Source organism: Populus trichocarpa, chromosome 5 (genome assembly GCF_000002775.5).
Source record: "Populus trichocarpa isolate Nisqually-1 chromosome 5, P.trichocarpa_v4.1, whole genome shotgun sequence".
NCBI lineage: Eukaryota > Viridiplantae > Streptophyta > Magnoliopsida > Malpighiales > Salicaceae > Populus > Populus trichocarpa.
In genome coordinates this window covers 1,058,943-1,072,193 of record NC_037289.2, presented here as the reverse complement: position 1 = coordinate 1,072,193, position 13,251 = coordinate 1,058,943, and the positions used below count along the sequence as shown (strand labels likewise).

The following is a 13,251-nucleotide window of genomic DNA, read 5'->3' as shown; positions in this document are numbered from 1 at the left end:
GGCTGGACTTGAATATCTCTATATATACACTTAAGGCTGGGTTAGCTTGTCTGTTTAGCAGGCCTTCTTAGGCTTTTGTTCTTTCAAACAATGTCAGCTCTAAGCCCATTATTATCTGAATGAAATCATTGCGTACTTGCTATCAAGAAGAGGTTTTTCCAGTTGGATTACTCTCACATTGCGACAGCAGTAATCAATCATGGCACCCAACTCAGTGGAAACGGTGATTGGAACAATGACTTCAAGTCACGGTTACCTCTTCTTTTCTGCAAAAAACCTTCAAGGAAAAAACCTTCAAGGAAAAAAATCAGGAACAAAAATGCTGAGAGGTCCATCTTGGAGGTCAGAAAGCTGGAGTTCTACTAGAAGAAGATACCTCTGGAGAGAGTAATAAAGGAAGCCTGAACTGCTTAGAGTTTTCTTACCGAAGCTTCAAGTTGAGATCATTTTCATTTCAATTTGGATGTAGAAATAATGATGGGTTATGAAAATTAGGTTAATTATATTTTGAAAAAGGGTATATATGAAAGTTAAATCCTCTGTTCAAATGAACAAAGGGCTGAACTTGAGCAAGAGTAAACAAGCTATCCTTCGAGGTCATTGGAACATACCACTCATATTAATCTTTTCTATTTAGGGGAATTCATACATCCACTCATTTTAAGCTGGAAAACTTATGGAAAGCATTCGCAATAAATTCATAAATCCCGTATTACAAGAAGCCAAGAATTGGTTGGTTGCTCAGCAAAACATAACTGATACAAACAATTACTGATACAAGCACAAGGACAAGCACAAGTCACATCAAAACAGAAAGGCTAAGCAACAAGAACACTTCCACAGAACACTTCTCACAGGCAAATTGCTAAACATGCAGTGAGCAACCATTGATTTGGAATGCGACTGCTTCTCCACAGAGGATTACAACAAATTCAGAAAGCAGACCACACGCTCCTGATAAGATCCAATCACCTTCTGAATCTGGACAACTTGGGAAAGTTAATAGCCAAAAAGCAGTAGCAAGTGTCGATGCATTCTTCAATGAAGTAAAACCACCTGCGTCGCCAATGCGGATTTATGCACAGTACTGCTGCAATTGTCAATACCATAATTATGTAACACACACCAAAGCTGGCATAGAAACTGTACATGTCTATGAAGCCACCATCTCCATTGGAATCGTTAGGCACTCTCGCGGATGGTGATTCTGTCTTGTCGCAACTGTTTTGCAATGGAGGTCCACAAAGAAGAGGATTCCCTTTATAACTGCTCTCATCGAAGGTAGCAAATTGATTTTTCATCTCCGGTGTTCTTCCTGACAAATTATTGTACGACACGTTGAAAACTGCTAGAAAGGTCAGTTCAATGAGTTGTGCAGGAATTCTCCCATTCAAGTTGTTGTGAGAAAGATCCAAGCTCTCTATCTGCTTCAGGTTGGAGAAGGATGAAGGGATCAATCCAGTGAGATTATTTTGCGACAGATTTAGAGCATATATCCCACTTAAGTTTCCCCATTCTGTCGGGATTTCTCCAGTGAATCTGTTACAAGAAAGATCCATAACAGACATGTAACTAAGGATATCACCTTTGTAAGTGTAGAAATTTTTCTTTGCTGTAAGCTCTACAGATATTTTTACACTGATCTCTGGCCACAAAATTTTGTCATCAAGATAAAAACCTTCGTTCTCCAATTCTCTTCCCCCTATGGATGCAAATATTTCTTTCCGGCTTCCATCATCTCCTGTCTCCCTACCAGTGTCAACCCAAGTTTTTTCATCCGATGCCGTAAAATCTAAATTGCTCAAACATGAGGGTAACGGACCAGAAAAGTTATTTTCTGAAAGATCCAATATGCTTAAGTTCCTTAACAAGCATAACTGATAAGGTAGTTTCCCATTGAATTGATTAGATTTGAGAACAAAAATGCTCAATTTCGAAAGGCTATCAATCCAATTTGGAATGGGCCCAGTTAAGTTGTTATCGCCGAGATCAAATGTCATCAACGAAGAGAGATTACAAAAAGCATATGGCAGTGGACCGCTCAATCGATTTCCATATAGGTGGACATAGCGTAAATATGATGCAAGGAAGCCCAATGGCAAAGACCCAGACAGATTGTTTTCAGAAAGATCTAAAAATTCAAGCCCAGAAGAATTGAAATATTCTATTGGAATGGTACCTTCAAACTGATTTCTGGACAAATCAATTCCCTGCAAGCTGTTTAGTGAAGAGTTCCCAATTCCCCGCAAGCTGTTTAGTGAAGAGTTCCCAATTCCCCGCAACCTTGGAAGCATGCCTGACAAAAGATTGTTACTAATATCAAACCACGAAAATGATGATGCAAGAGAAAAGGTACCCGATACTTGTCCTGCAAATTTGTTTCCATCGAGAAAGAGGTAGTCTAGGTCAGTCATGTTGAGCACAGAGAGTGGTAATCGCCCTTTGAAATTGTTATTGGACAGCTTTAAAAACCACAACGAGGTTGGCAAATTATGCTCAAGCAGTTCACAAGACATGTGATTGTTGGAAAGATCCAAGTATTCGAGAGAGCTCATATTCCCAAAACAAGGAGGAATACAACCTGTAAGGGTGTTGTTAGCCATCATGAAGTTCTTCAAACGTGGAAAAATCGAACATATGTTCCTTGCAATTTGACCATGTATGCTGTTGCCAGACATATCTACTGTCTGAAGGTTGGGTGTTGGATGTTGTGGCAGCTGCAAAGGACCTATAAATGAGGTGTCTTTCAAATATAGTCGATTTAACTTTGTATTATTCTCAAACAGCCAAGATGGGAAAGGTTCTCCAACGAATTTGTTGTGGGATAGATCAACAAACACCAAATCATATTGGCTCTGGAGGAAGTTTGGCAATCCAGCCTCGAGTGGTTTTGGAGTACAGTTTGAAGCACTAAAAACACGAAGCCGGAACTTTGGAACTAAAGGCTGAAAACTGGGTGTAGCTATTAGCTCATTGTTATCGCATAAAAAGAACTTGAGGTTGGAGAGGTTCATAAATGAAGCAAATGATATTGGAACTTGAAAGTAGTTATTTGAAACTTTGAGGTATTGAAGCTGCGGAAGATGTGAAAGGTGACTAAGGGCAATATTGCCCTCCAATTGGTTGTCAGATAAATCCAAGGATCGTAAAGATGATAGATTTCCCAAACAAGGAGGGAGTACGCCCTTTAGATTGTTTCCTGAGAGAGATAGGTGTTCAAGATTCTTCAGTTCACACCAGCCTGCAGAATATATCCATATGTTCATGTTAAGGGAATAGGAATATATCAATTATGTACTGTTTATTGAGAGATCTATTCAACAATACAAGTTTATTAGTGATTTAATTTACTTTGGTGAGGCAGGGTGCCATTTAGCATATATACTAGCTTTCCAGAGACAAAATTCTATGAGCAGGCAGTTGTCCATTATTTCGTAGAAAACTTCTTGTTATGGTGCCTTCTTAATATCAGACAATAGTTATAATTATAATCTTTTATCCGATCTGTTATATCAAACTGATATTTTAACAATGTTCTATAGGTTTTGTTCTCTAATTAGGCCTAGAATTTTTTTTGGGATTTTTATTTATTTTCTTAGTTATTTTTATATAGGAAGCAATTTTTTTAGTTATTTCCAAAAACTTTCCACAAATTTATACATACATACATACATACATACATACATACATACATATATATATATATGTATATATATGTTAACCCTTCCCCAATATCCATATAAGTTCAATGAAATATAAATTTGTGTTAATTTTTTGATATTATATCAATATTTTAATAACCAAATATTCATGAATTCTAATATATCACCTCCATTCCTTTAATAAAATTTTAAAAATTGAACAAAAGTTAATGATTAAGACACATCTAATTATTAAATAATCTTAATAAAGAATAAATTATGCCTCACTAAGAAATGCCATCCGAGTTAGGAATGATTTACAACTCTACCTTTGAGATCAATTGTTCCTGTGAACCTATTGCCTGATAGATCTAGAGATTTGAGAGTTGAAAATCTACTAAGAGTTGATAAAATGTTGTCGTTAAATTTATTGATATATATATATATATCAACCATCCCAATATCCATAAAGATTCAATGTAAAGTTACTTGAAATATAATTAACTTTATGTGTTAACTAAAAGAAAATTGAAAGCATAGAACCTTGATTCTTTAAGCCACCAACTAATTGGTTGCCGCTTAAGTCGAGAATCTCCAGTTCTTTGAAAGGCAGAAACAAAGACGAATTGAGATCCAAGTCTTCGACTGCATTGAGACCATCATAATTTACGCTAGAAAGATGTAGTTCGATCACTCGGTTTGTGGTGTTGTCACACACAACCCTATAATAATCCCAATTACAGCAATTAAAATGCTCTTTATCCCAACCTTCTAGCTGATCATAGGACCCAGCTGCACCTGCATGATTGAACCAAGCTTTTATCTCTAAGAGACTAATTCTCTCTTCCTCCAAACAACAATGGCACCGCTCGTTGACGAAGGCCAGTGCCATGAGCAGCATCCACACCCACATTTGCCTCATATTCATAACGCTCCACTTGACCACATACAAAAGCAAGCAAGCTGTCTCTTATATACAATTTAATTTGTCCTCTTCATGCATTTGATCAAAGGATTTAATTTCCCGTGATAAACTTTTAGACTTTGGTGGTCTCCTCTTGTTTGAGATCAATTACCTAAAGAAACCTTGAATGGAGCAGCCATTTGTACGCATATGCTTGACTTGCGGTCTGCCATTTTGATTTTAAAATACCAGCAGGCAGTAATTTCTTGGTGATTTCCTTATAGAAACTGGTGGTCTCCTCACGACCTTTTAATTAATTTAAAAAAAACTCTTGTCGGAGCATGATTAAAGCTAGGATTCAACCAGCATCAGGAAATGACTGTCATCTTTTAAAGAAATTTGATCACCCACTTTTTTTAACATACTCTTAATTAATTCATCACCCACTTTCACTTGTTTTTCTTTGTGGACCTCCGTTGCGAAGTTGCAGTGAAACAAACTCGCAATTGCAGCAGGTGCCTAATAATGAACAGGAAGATAACGGTTTCATAGATATGTTCTCCGTGCTTTGCCAGGTTGAACAATTCAATTTTTTTATTTAAAAAAAGTGACAGGTTAATAAAAATTCAAGTTTCAAGTCATTCGTTCAAGGAATAATTTAAATAATATATAAAAAAAACAATAACAATAAATAAATAAATAATTAAAAAAAACAACACTTGAGTGTATTGAAAGCGCTGACACCAAGGCTTTTATCATCATTAAATTAGGACATGCAGTTTTGATGATAGGACTTCGAAGCCTGGAAGAGATTAATCATCAAAGGAACATAATTGACATTAAACACCAGCTAGCCACTTCATCAGCGTAATTTCAGTGTAAGATTCACACAATAATATGAATTTATTTTATGACCTTGATTCTCAGAGCAACCAACTAATCCATTAGAACTCAAATCAAGACTTTGCAATTCCTTAAAAGGCAGAAACAAAGATGCGTACGTTGAGAACCCAATCCCCCAAACTCTGATCCCTTGCAGCCCAAAGAGAGAGTTGGATCACTGTTTTGTCAGCATTTGATGTCAGTAACAACCATTTAGCAGGTTTTGCTGCCGAGGTGGATAGGAAATTTATCAGTTATCGAGGCAATTGATTTGTACAAAAATCATTTCAATGGTCCGATTGTTGGAAGAAAGATAGGAATCTTCTTGGTACGAAGTATGCTTATTGCCATGATGCCTTTATTTATTTATTTTTATCATTTCATATTATATTATTGTGGGGGGATTTAGACACTGTTAGGACCTTTTTTGTACCATAATCTTCACAAAAGTTATTAAAATTATTTGAACAAAATTCATCTCCTATAGAATTTCATTCTAAGTGAATTTATAGAATAACTATTTTTTTTTTAATTAATGTCTTAAACTTTTTAAAACAATTAAACACATTAGACTTTTCTTTTTTAGAATAAAAGGTATAGAATACAAATTTTTACCAAATGAACATGGTTTGATAGAGTTAAAACAAAGTCTGTGATAATTGAGAGGCCTAACCTAATGAGATAACCACCTTTGTTATTTATATTATTAGGGCAGTACATGTGTTACGGTGTAGCATACTACACACGATAAGTAAATACATTAATAATACAATATTTCATATTCTAACACAATCCATATATGATACACGCCCTCAAGCTGAAGGTAGGTTATCCACATGAAGCTTGGAACGTAAATGAGCAAATATAGAGTAAGAGAGTGGCTTAGTAACAACATCTGCTTGACTTGCGGTGTTCCATTTTGTTTTTGTGGTGCATTTTTTAAACTTGTTTTTTGAATTTTTTTTTTATTAATCTTGTCAATCAACTCATCAGCCAAACATACCACATCAAACTTAATTAGGCAATGGAATTTTTTTTTTATGAATGAATTTTCTTTGCTCAATTATATCTAAAATAAGAAGTGAATACATTAGATATAAAAATTAAATTAATTAATGAGACCTAGACATTGGTAATTGGGGACGGTGTTCTTAAACAAAAAGTTTTTAACTCCAAGTCAATTCAAGTAGGCCTTATTGATCGGGAGTCAATGAGATTAGTAATAATTGCCACTTCATCATCAAATCAAAATTAAAAATGTTAATGAACTCACCATTAATTGCCATTAAGCTCCACTGAGTGTAAGCAATGAATTTATAAAATAGTCAAAAGTGGGATGTCGTGATTTCAACAATGAATTAAAATTAAAAATGTTAATGAACTCACCATTATTTGGTTTGGTATGTGCATCCGCGCCAATACTATTTAACTGCAATTCTCTTCATCATGTGATATAATTAAATGATTAAAGTCAATGTGCTAAATGTCAATGCAGAGCTTTAAATCATCTACAGAGGCTCATGAAGAAAATAGGCATAAATGATAACAGATAACACACCAGAGCACTCTACGTAAACTGATATCTTTAGAAAATTCAAAGGCATGAATGAAAAAGAAAAGCTAGAAATATCTAAGTCAACTCTTAATTTGTAACAGTCCACAACTTCATGTTTGGTGTGTACTGTAAACTTAAGCCATGCTCTCCACATAATCATGAGCTTCATCTGCAAAAAACCTTCAAGGAAAAAAATCAGGAACAAAAATGCTGAGAGGTCCATCTTGGAGGTCAGAAAGCTGGAGTTCTACTAGAAGAAGATACCTCTGGAGAGAGTAATAAAGGAAGCCTGAACTGCTTAGAGTTTTCTTACCGAAGCTTCAAGTTGAGATCATTTTCATTTCAATTTGGATGTAGAAATAATGATGGGATATGAAAATTATGTTAATTATATTTTGAAAAAGGGTATATATGAAAGTTAAATCCTCTGTTCAAATGAACAAAGGGCTCAACTTGAGCAAGAGTCAACAAGCTATCCTTCGAGGTCAATGGAACATACCACTCATATTAATCTTTTACTATTTAGGGGAATTCATACATCCACTCATCTTAAGCTGGAAAACTTATGCAAAGAATTCGCAATTGTTTCCAATGTATGGATTGTAATCAATCAAGAGATCATCAACTATTGAAAGTTTCCTGCTCCCTATATAGAGAATGTCTGATTAATTTCATTAAATATGCATGATTCCAATGTATGTTAGCTAACCAAAAGAGCCTACAGGCCAAATAAACAACAGGAATAAGAGAAACCACCTCCGCCGCCATCGTTTCTCCTTTCTAGTAGCCTCTGAGCACTCCAAATTAATTTTTAAAATAAAATATCAAGACAGAGGCCAAAGAAACAACAGAAAATGAAGGTCAACACAACATAACAAGACAGAACAAAGCATAATAAGACATAACCAAGAAACAAACAATTATGGATACAAGCACAAGGACAAACACAACTCACATCAAAACAGAAAGGCCAAGCTACGAGAACCAGACGGAACACTTCTCATAGGAAAACAGAAAGGCCAAGCTATGAGCAACCATTGATTTGGGCCACCAACGCCCGCAGCCATGCGACTACTTCCCCACAGAGGATGACAACAAATTCAGAAAGCAGCCCACACGCTCATGATAAGAACCAATCACCTTCTGAATCTGGACAACTTGCGAAAGTTAATAGCCAAAAGGCAGTAGCAAGTGTCGATGCATTCTTCAATGAAGTAAAACCACCTGCGTCGCCAATGCGGATTTATGCACAGTACTGTTGCAATTGTCAACACCAAAATTATGTAACACACACCGAAGCTCACATAGAAACTGTCCATGTCTATGACGCCACCATCTCCATTGAAATCGTTAGGCACTCTCGCTGATGGTGATTCTGTTTTGTCGCAACTGTTTTGCAATGGAGGTCCACAAAGAAGAGGATTCCCTTTATAACTGCTCTCATCAAAGGTAGCAAATTGATATTTCATCTCAGGTGTTTTTCCTGACAAATTATTGTACGACACGTTGAAAACTTCTAGAAAGGTCAGTTCAATGAGTTGTGCAGGAATTCTCCCATTCAAGTTGTTGTGAGAAACATCCAAGCTCTCAATCTGCTTCAAGTTTGAGAACGTTGCAGGTATAGATCCAGCAAGATTGTTGTGTGATAAGTTTAATGCATGTATCTCACTTAAGCTTCCCAATTCTTGTGGGATTGCTCCTAAGAAGTTGTTGCTGGAGAGATCAATACCAGACATTAAGTCGAGAATTTCTCCTTGGTAACTATAATACATATTTTTCGTCTTAAATTCTATCACTTCATCTGTATAGTAATGCCAAAAAGGGTTTCTCAAGAATTGCAAACGATCCACCAAAGCGGAACTTTCCTTGAAAGTAAGATTGCCCAAACAGGAGGGTAGTGGGCCAGAGAGGTGATTTTGTGAAACATCCAAAAACTTTAATTTTTCTAACCAGCATAAATGAGCAGGGAATTCACCATCAAAGTGATTAGCCCTCAGAAGAAGAACACTCAATGATGAAAGATTGCCAATCCAATTTGGAATGGAGCCAGTGAAGTTGTTATCTCGAAGATCTATCGTAATAAGAGAAGAGCTGTTATAAAATCCATTTGTTAATGGACCACTCAATCTATTTTTGGATAGATGCACTTGGGTTATCTGTGGTGGACTGAAGCAAGATGGTATAAAACCAGACAAGTTGTTCTCAGAAAGGTCCAAATATTCAAGCTGGTCAAGCTTACAAAAATCTTCTGTAATTGGACCATTAAACTGGTTTTTGGACAAATCAAATGTGAACATTTGTGTCGAATTGACAAAGCACCTTGGAAGCATGCCTGAAAATTGATTGTTACTCAAATCCAATTCAACCCATATTTCCCAAGAGGGTGATGGAAAATCTTGTATTTGACCCCAAAAGTTGTTACCACTTAGGTAGAGAAAAAGCGAGCCAGAAGAATTGAAAATCGAGATTGGTATTTGCCCACCCAAATTGTTGTTTGACAGCTGGAGAGACCATATTCTTGGTTGTTCTAGTTTTACCGTAGACAATTGGTTGTTGGATAAATCTAAAATTGCCATTGAGAGATTATTTCCTAAACAAGAAGGAATACAACCTGTGAATCCATTCTCAGCCATCCTTAAGATCCATAGATTTGGAAAGATCAAACAACTATTTTTTAGAATTTGACCGTGCATGTTGTTGTTGGATATATCTAATTCAGTCATATGCGGATTTGGGTGATCTTGCAACTGCAAAGTACCAACAAAGGAGTTCTCGTTTAGCAGTAATTGCTCCAACTGTGTATTGTTCTTAAGCAACCACGATGGAAACATTCCAGTGATGTTGTTGTGGGAGAGATCAAGGACTCTTAAGTCGTATTGGGAATAGAGGAAGTTGGGAATCTCTATATTGACTGCTTCCGATGTTGGACTATTTGACAAGCGAAAAAAGACTAGTTGGAACTTTGGAATAAAATCATGAAAGGACATGGGTTCTGTTACTAGTTTGTTGTTCTTACTGTAGAAGAACTTGAGGCTTGAGTGGTTCATAAAAGGCTTCATTGAAATGGGAACTTCAAAGAGGTTATTTGATAGTGAGAGGGATTCAATGGATATGAGGTTTGTAAGAGAACCGGAGGCAATATTTCCAGTAAATTGGTTATTAGAAACATCTAATAGTTGTAGAGATGATAAGTTTCCCAAACAATCTGGGAGTGAACCTCCAAAATTATTTCCAGAGAGATCTAATTGCTCCAAATTCTTCAATTCACACCAACCTGTACAATTTATCTTGAAATAGTTAAAATATATAGTGTTGAAAGAATCTTGAGTGGATGGAGAGTTGTTAATTTACCTTGAGCGGGCAGGGTGTCATTGAGGTCACATTGGCCAACAGACAATACTTTAAGAGTAGGCAATGTTCCGATGTTCTGGAGAAAGTTTAATGGGAGAGAAGTACGATCTAGATGTAATTCTTCAAGGGTGCTCGAATTAAAGAAAGTCCCTGTGAAAGATAAAGAAGAAAAGGCACGATGAAAATAGTGGTGGTACAGAGTAGCCATTCCTTTCAATATTATTAATTAAGATTTTAAGAAACTAAACACTAATTTACGTTGACTTGAAGTAGTATCCTTGAGAGAAAGGGTTTTTATTCCTTAAGATTGCGTTTTTGTCAAGAAGGATAGATTGGAAGTATCCATTTTGTGTATTGTAATATAATCAATCATCTGTTAAGCAGAAGGAAAACAGAGAAATAAATGAGAGGAGAATGACTCTGTTATTTCTTGCGTGCGTAATCCTCCTACCATTATATATATATACTTCCCCACATGCATTACACGATTTATTCTATTGTTAACTAACTCTAACCGTCTCTTAACAACTTCTAACACGTGTCCATGCATCTGCCAGCTACCCTAAATTTAAGACTGAGAAATTTTAGAGATTGAGAAACTCTAGATTTTATCCTTTTCTATACGTAACATTAGGAGTAAACTTCTAGTGAACAACTGTTATTTGGATTTCAATACTCTTATAATTGTTCTTTTGTAGAATTACCTTCAGCAGGTAGGGTGCTACTGAAGTCAACTCCTGTCAATGATAGGACTTTAAGAGTAGACAAGGGTCCAATGTTCCTAAGAAAGCTTGCTGGGAGAAAAGAATCATCGAGGAACACTTCTTCAAGGCTAGACGAATTAGACAACCCTGGGGAACAGATCAGATAAATCCATCAATATATAAATAAATATCATATTGTTTTAGGCACCAAAACTGTCACTGACCTTTCCCAAAGTGTTTAAATTTACTAAAACTTGCATGTAAGGTCTTGAGGGATGGCAACGCTCCCAATGACTCTATCAAAACGCTTTCCTTGAAGTCATTTGAATTCAGATACAAGATTTCTAAATTCCTTAAACCTGTGACAGAGAGAACAATCAATAACAATTAAATAATTTATAATGTTACAAGACATAGCTTAAGTTTTAAAATTAAAATAATTTTTAATATAATATTAAAATTTTAATAATTAAATATTCATATCACCTTCACTTATTTTCAAAAAATTCAACAAAAATTAGTAGTGTGTATACGTAAGAATTATTTCACTTAAGAAAAGAAAATGCGTTAAAGAATTAATTATATAAAGCCTTTTTAAGGCAATAACTTAAGGCTTAATACACATCTAATTATTAAACCTCGCGAGAGAATGCCATCCGAGGTAGGAATGATTTACAACTTTACCATTGAGACCAGTTGATCCTGTGAACCTATTGTTTGATAGATATAGAGATTTGAGAGTTGAAAAACCACCGAGAGACGATAAAATAATGTCGTTCAATTTATTGTGAGTCAGATAAAGTTCCTCCAAATTCCTCAATCCTGAAGCTAGCACTTGAAAACCTGAAAGAAGATTGTCAGAAGCAAAAATATTAACCATAAAGAATCAAATATGTAAAGTTACTTGAAATATAATCATCTGTTAAGCTTGTCTTAACAAAATGAAGCAGAAGGGTGAGAAGCAGGGGAGGAGAAGAAGGAAAACAGAGTAATAAATGAGAGAGGAATGATTCTGTTATTTCTTGCGTGACTCTTACGTAATCCTCCTACCATTATATATATACTTCCCCACATGCATTACACGATTTATTCTATTAACCGTCTCTTAACAACTTCTAACACGTGTCCATGCATTACTTGATGATAGGACTTCGGAGCCTGGAAGAGAAACATCAAAGCAAAATAATTATTTTATGATTATAAGAGCAGAAAGATTGAACCAACCTTGATTCTCAAAGCAACCAACTAATCCATTAGAACCCAAATCAAGACTTTGCAATTCCTTAAAAGGCAGAAACAAAGATGCGTTGAGAACCCAATCCCCCAAGCTCTTATCCCTTGCATCCCCAAGATTGAGTTGGATCACTCGCCTTGTAGTGTTATCACACTCGATCCTAGGCCACTCACAACAATTACTACTGTCCACCCAATCTCCCAAGAAAAGGTGATTTGGGTCGATCAAAGCTTTGATCTCCAAGAGACCAATTCTCTCTTCCTCCAAACATCCATAACAACAACCACACCAGTCGCCAACCAAAGTCAATAATGTTAGCAACATCCAAGCCCCCATTTTTTTCACCATCATCTTAGATAATTCTATGAAGCACTACAGTTTGTAGAATATTGTTGTTTGTTATGTGAGTTTGGGCAACCATAGCGAGGTCCTATTTATAACACACTTTGTCCATTTCCATGACTTTTATCTGCGTACCTGGTGCCGATTCTATGGTTTGAGATGTTTTCTTTATTTCATTTCTTTTTTTAATATTATTTCATTTATTTGTTTAACCTTAGTGTTGTTTGGGAGTGTGGTTAGGTGTATTAAGGCGAACCTTGAAAACACGGTCAAAACAATATTTTATAAAATTTTGATTTTTTTATTAAAATTATTTTTTATATATTTTTAGTTAGTTATAATGTTTTGATACCAAAAATAAATTTTAAAAAATAAAAAATATTTTATTTTGATATATAATCGAGAAAAAAAATATTTTAAAAAACAATCTCTGTCACAATACTGGTGGTCTTCCATAATCTTTTTCCAAAAAACCACCATAGACTCGATTCGGGGTTGATCTGGGGTAAGGCTCGTGTCATGATTTTTTTATTAGGTTACTAGATTAACTTAATTCAACTCCAATATATATATATATATATATATATGTGTGTGTGTGTGTGTGTGTGTGTGTGTGTGTGTGTGTGAAACAACGTTGT

At 35.5% G+C, this 13,251-nt stretch overlaps 2 protein-coding genes across 2 annotated transcripts in view; both read right to left on the bottom strand.

Annotated features, from left to right (window-relative positions):
- Nucleotides 1-658: 658 nt before the first annotated feature.
- LOC18110712 (receptor-like protein 15) lies at nucleotides 659-4,708 on the bottom strand. The gene is made up of 2 exons (XM_024600873.2): nucleotides 4,185-4,708; nucleotides 659-3,241 (listed from the first exon to the last, which is right to left on the bottom strand). The coding sequence occupies exons 1-2, from the start codon at nucleotides 4,561-4,563 to the stop codon at nucleotides 969-971; spliced, it is 2,652 nt and encodes an 883-aa protein (XP_024456641.2). The 5' UTR covers nucleotides 4,564-4,708; the 3' UTR covers nucleotides 659-968.
- A 2,925-nt stretch (nucleotides 4,709-7,633) lies between these two features.
- The window catches only part of LOC18098576 (receptor-like protein 9a), a 34,054-nt gene continuing 28,436 nt past the window's right edge, over nucleotides 7,634-13,251 (bottom strand). Inside the window, exon 6 of the mRNA XM_024601207.2 lies at nucleotides 7,634-8,206. Within this exon, the coding sequence (XP_024456975.2) occupies nucleotides 8,119-8,206 (88 nt within the window). The 3' untranslated portion in view covers nucleotides 7,634-8,118. The remainder of the gene's footprint in view (nucleotides 8,207-13,251) is intronic.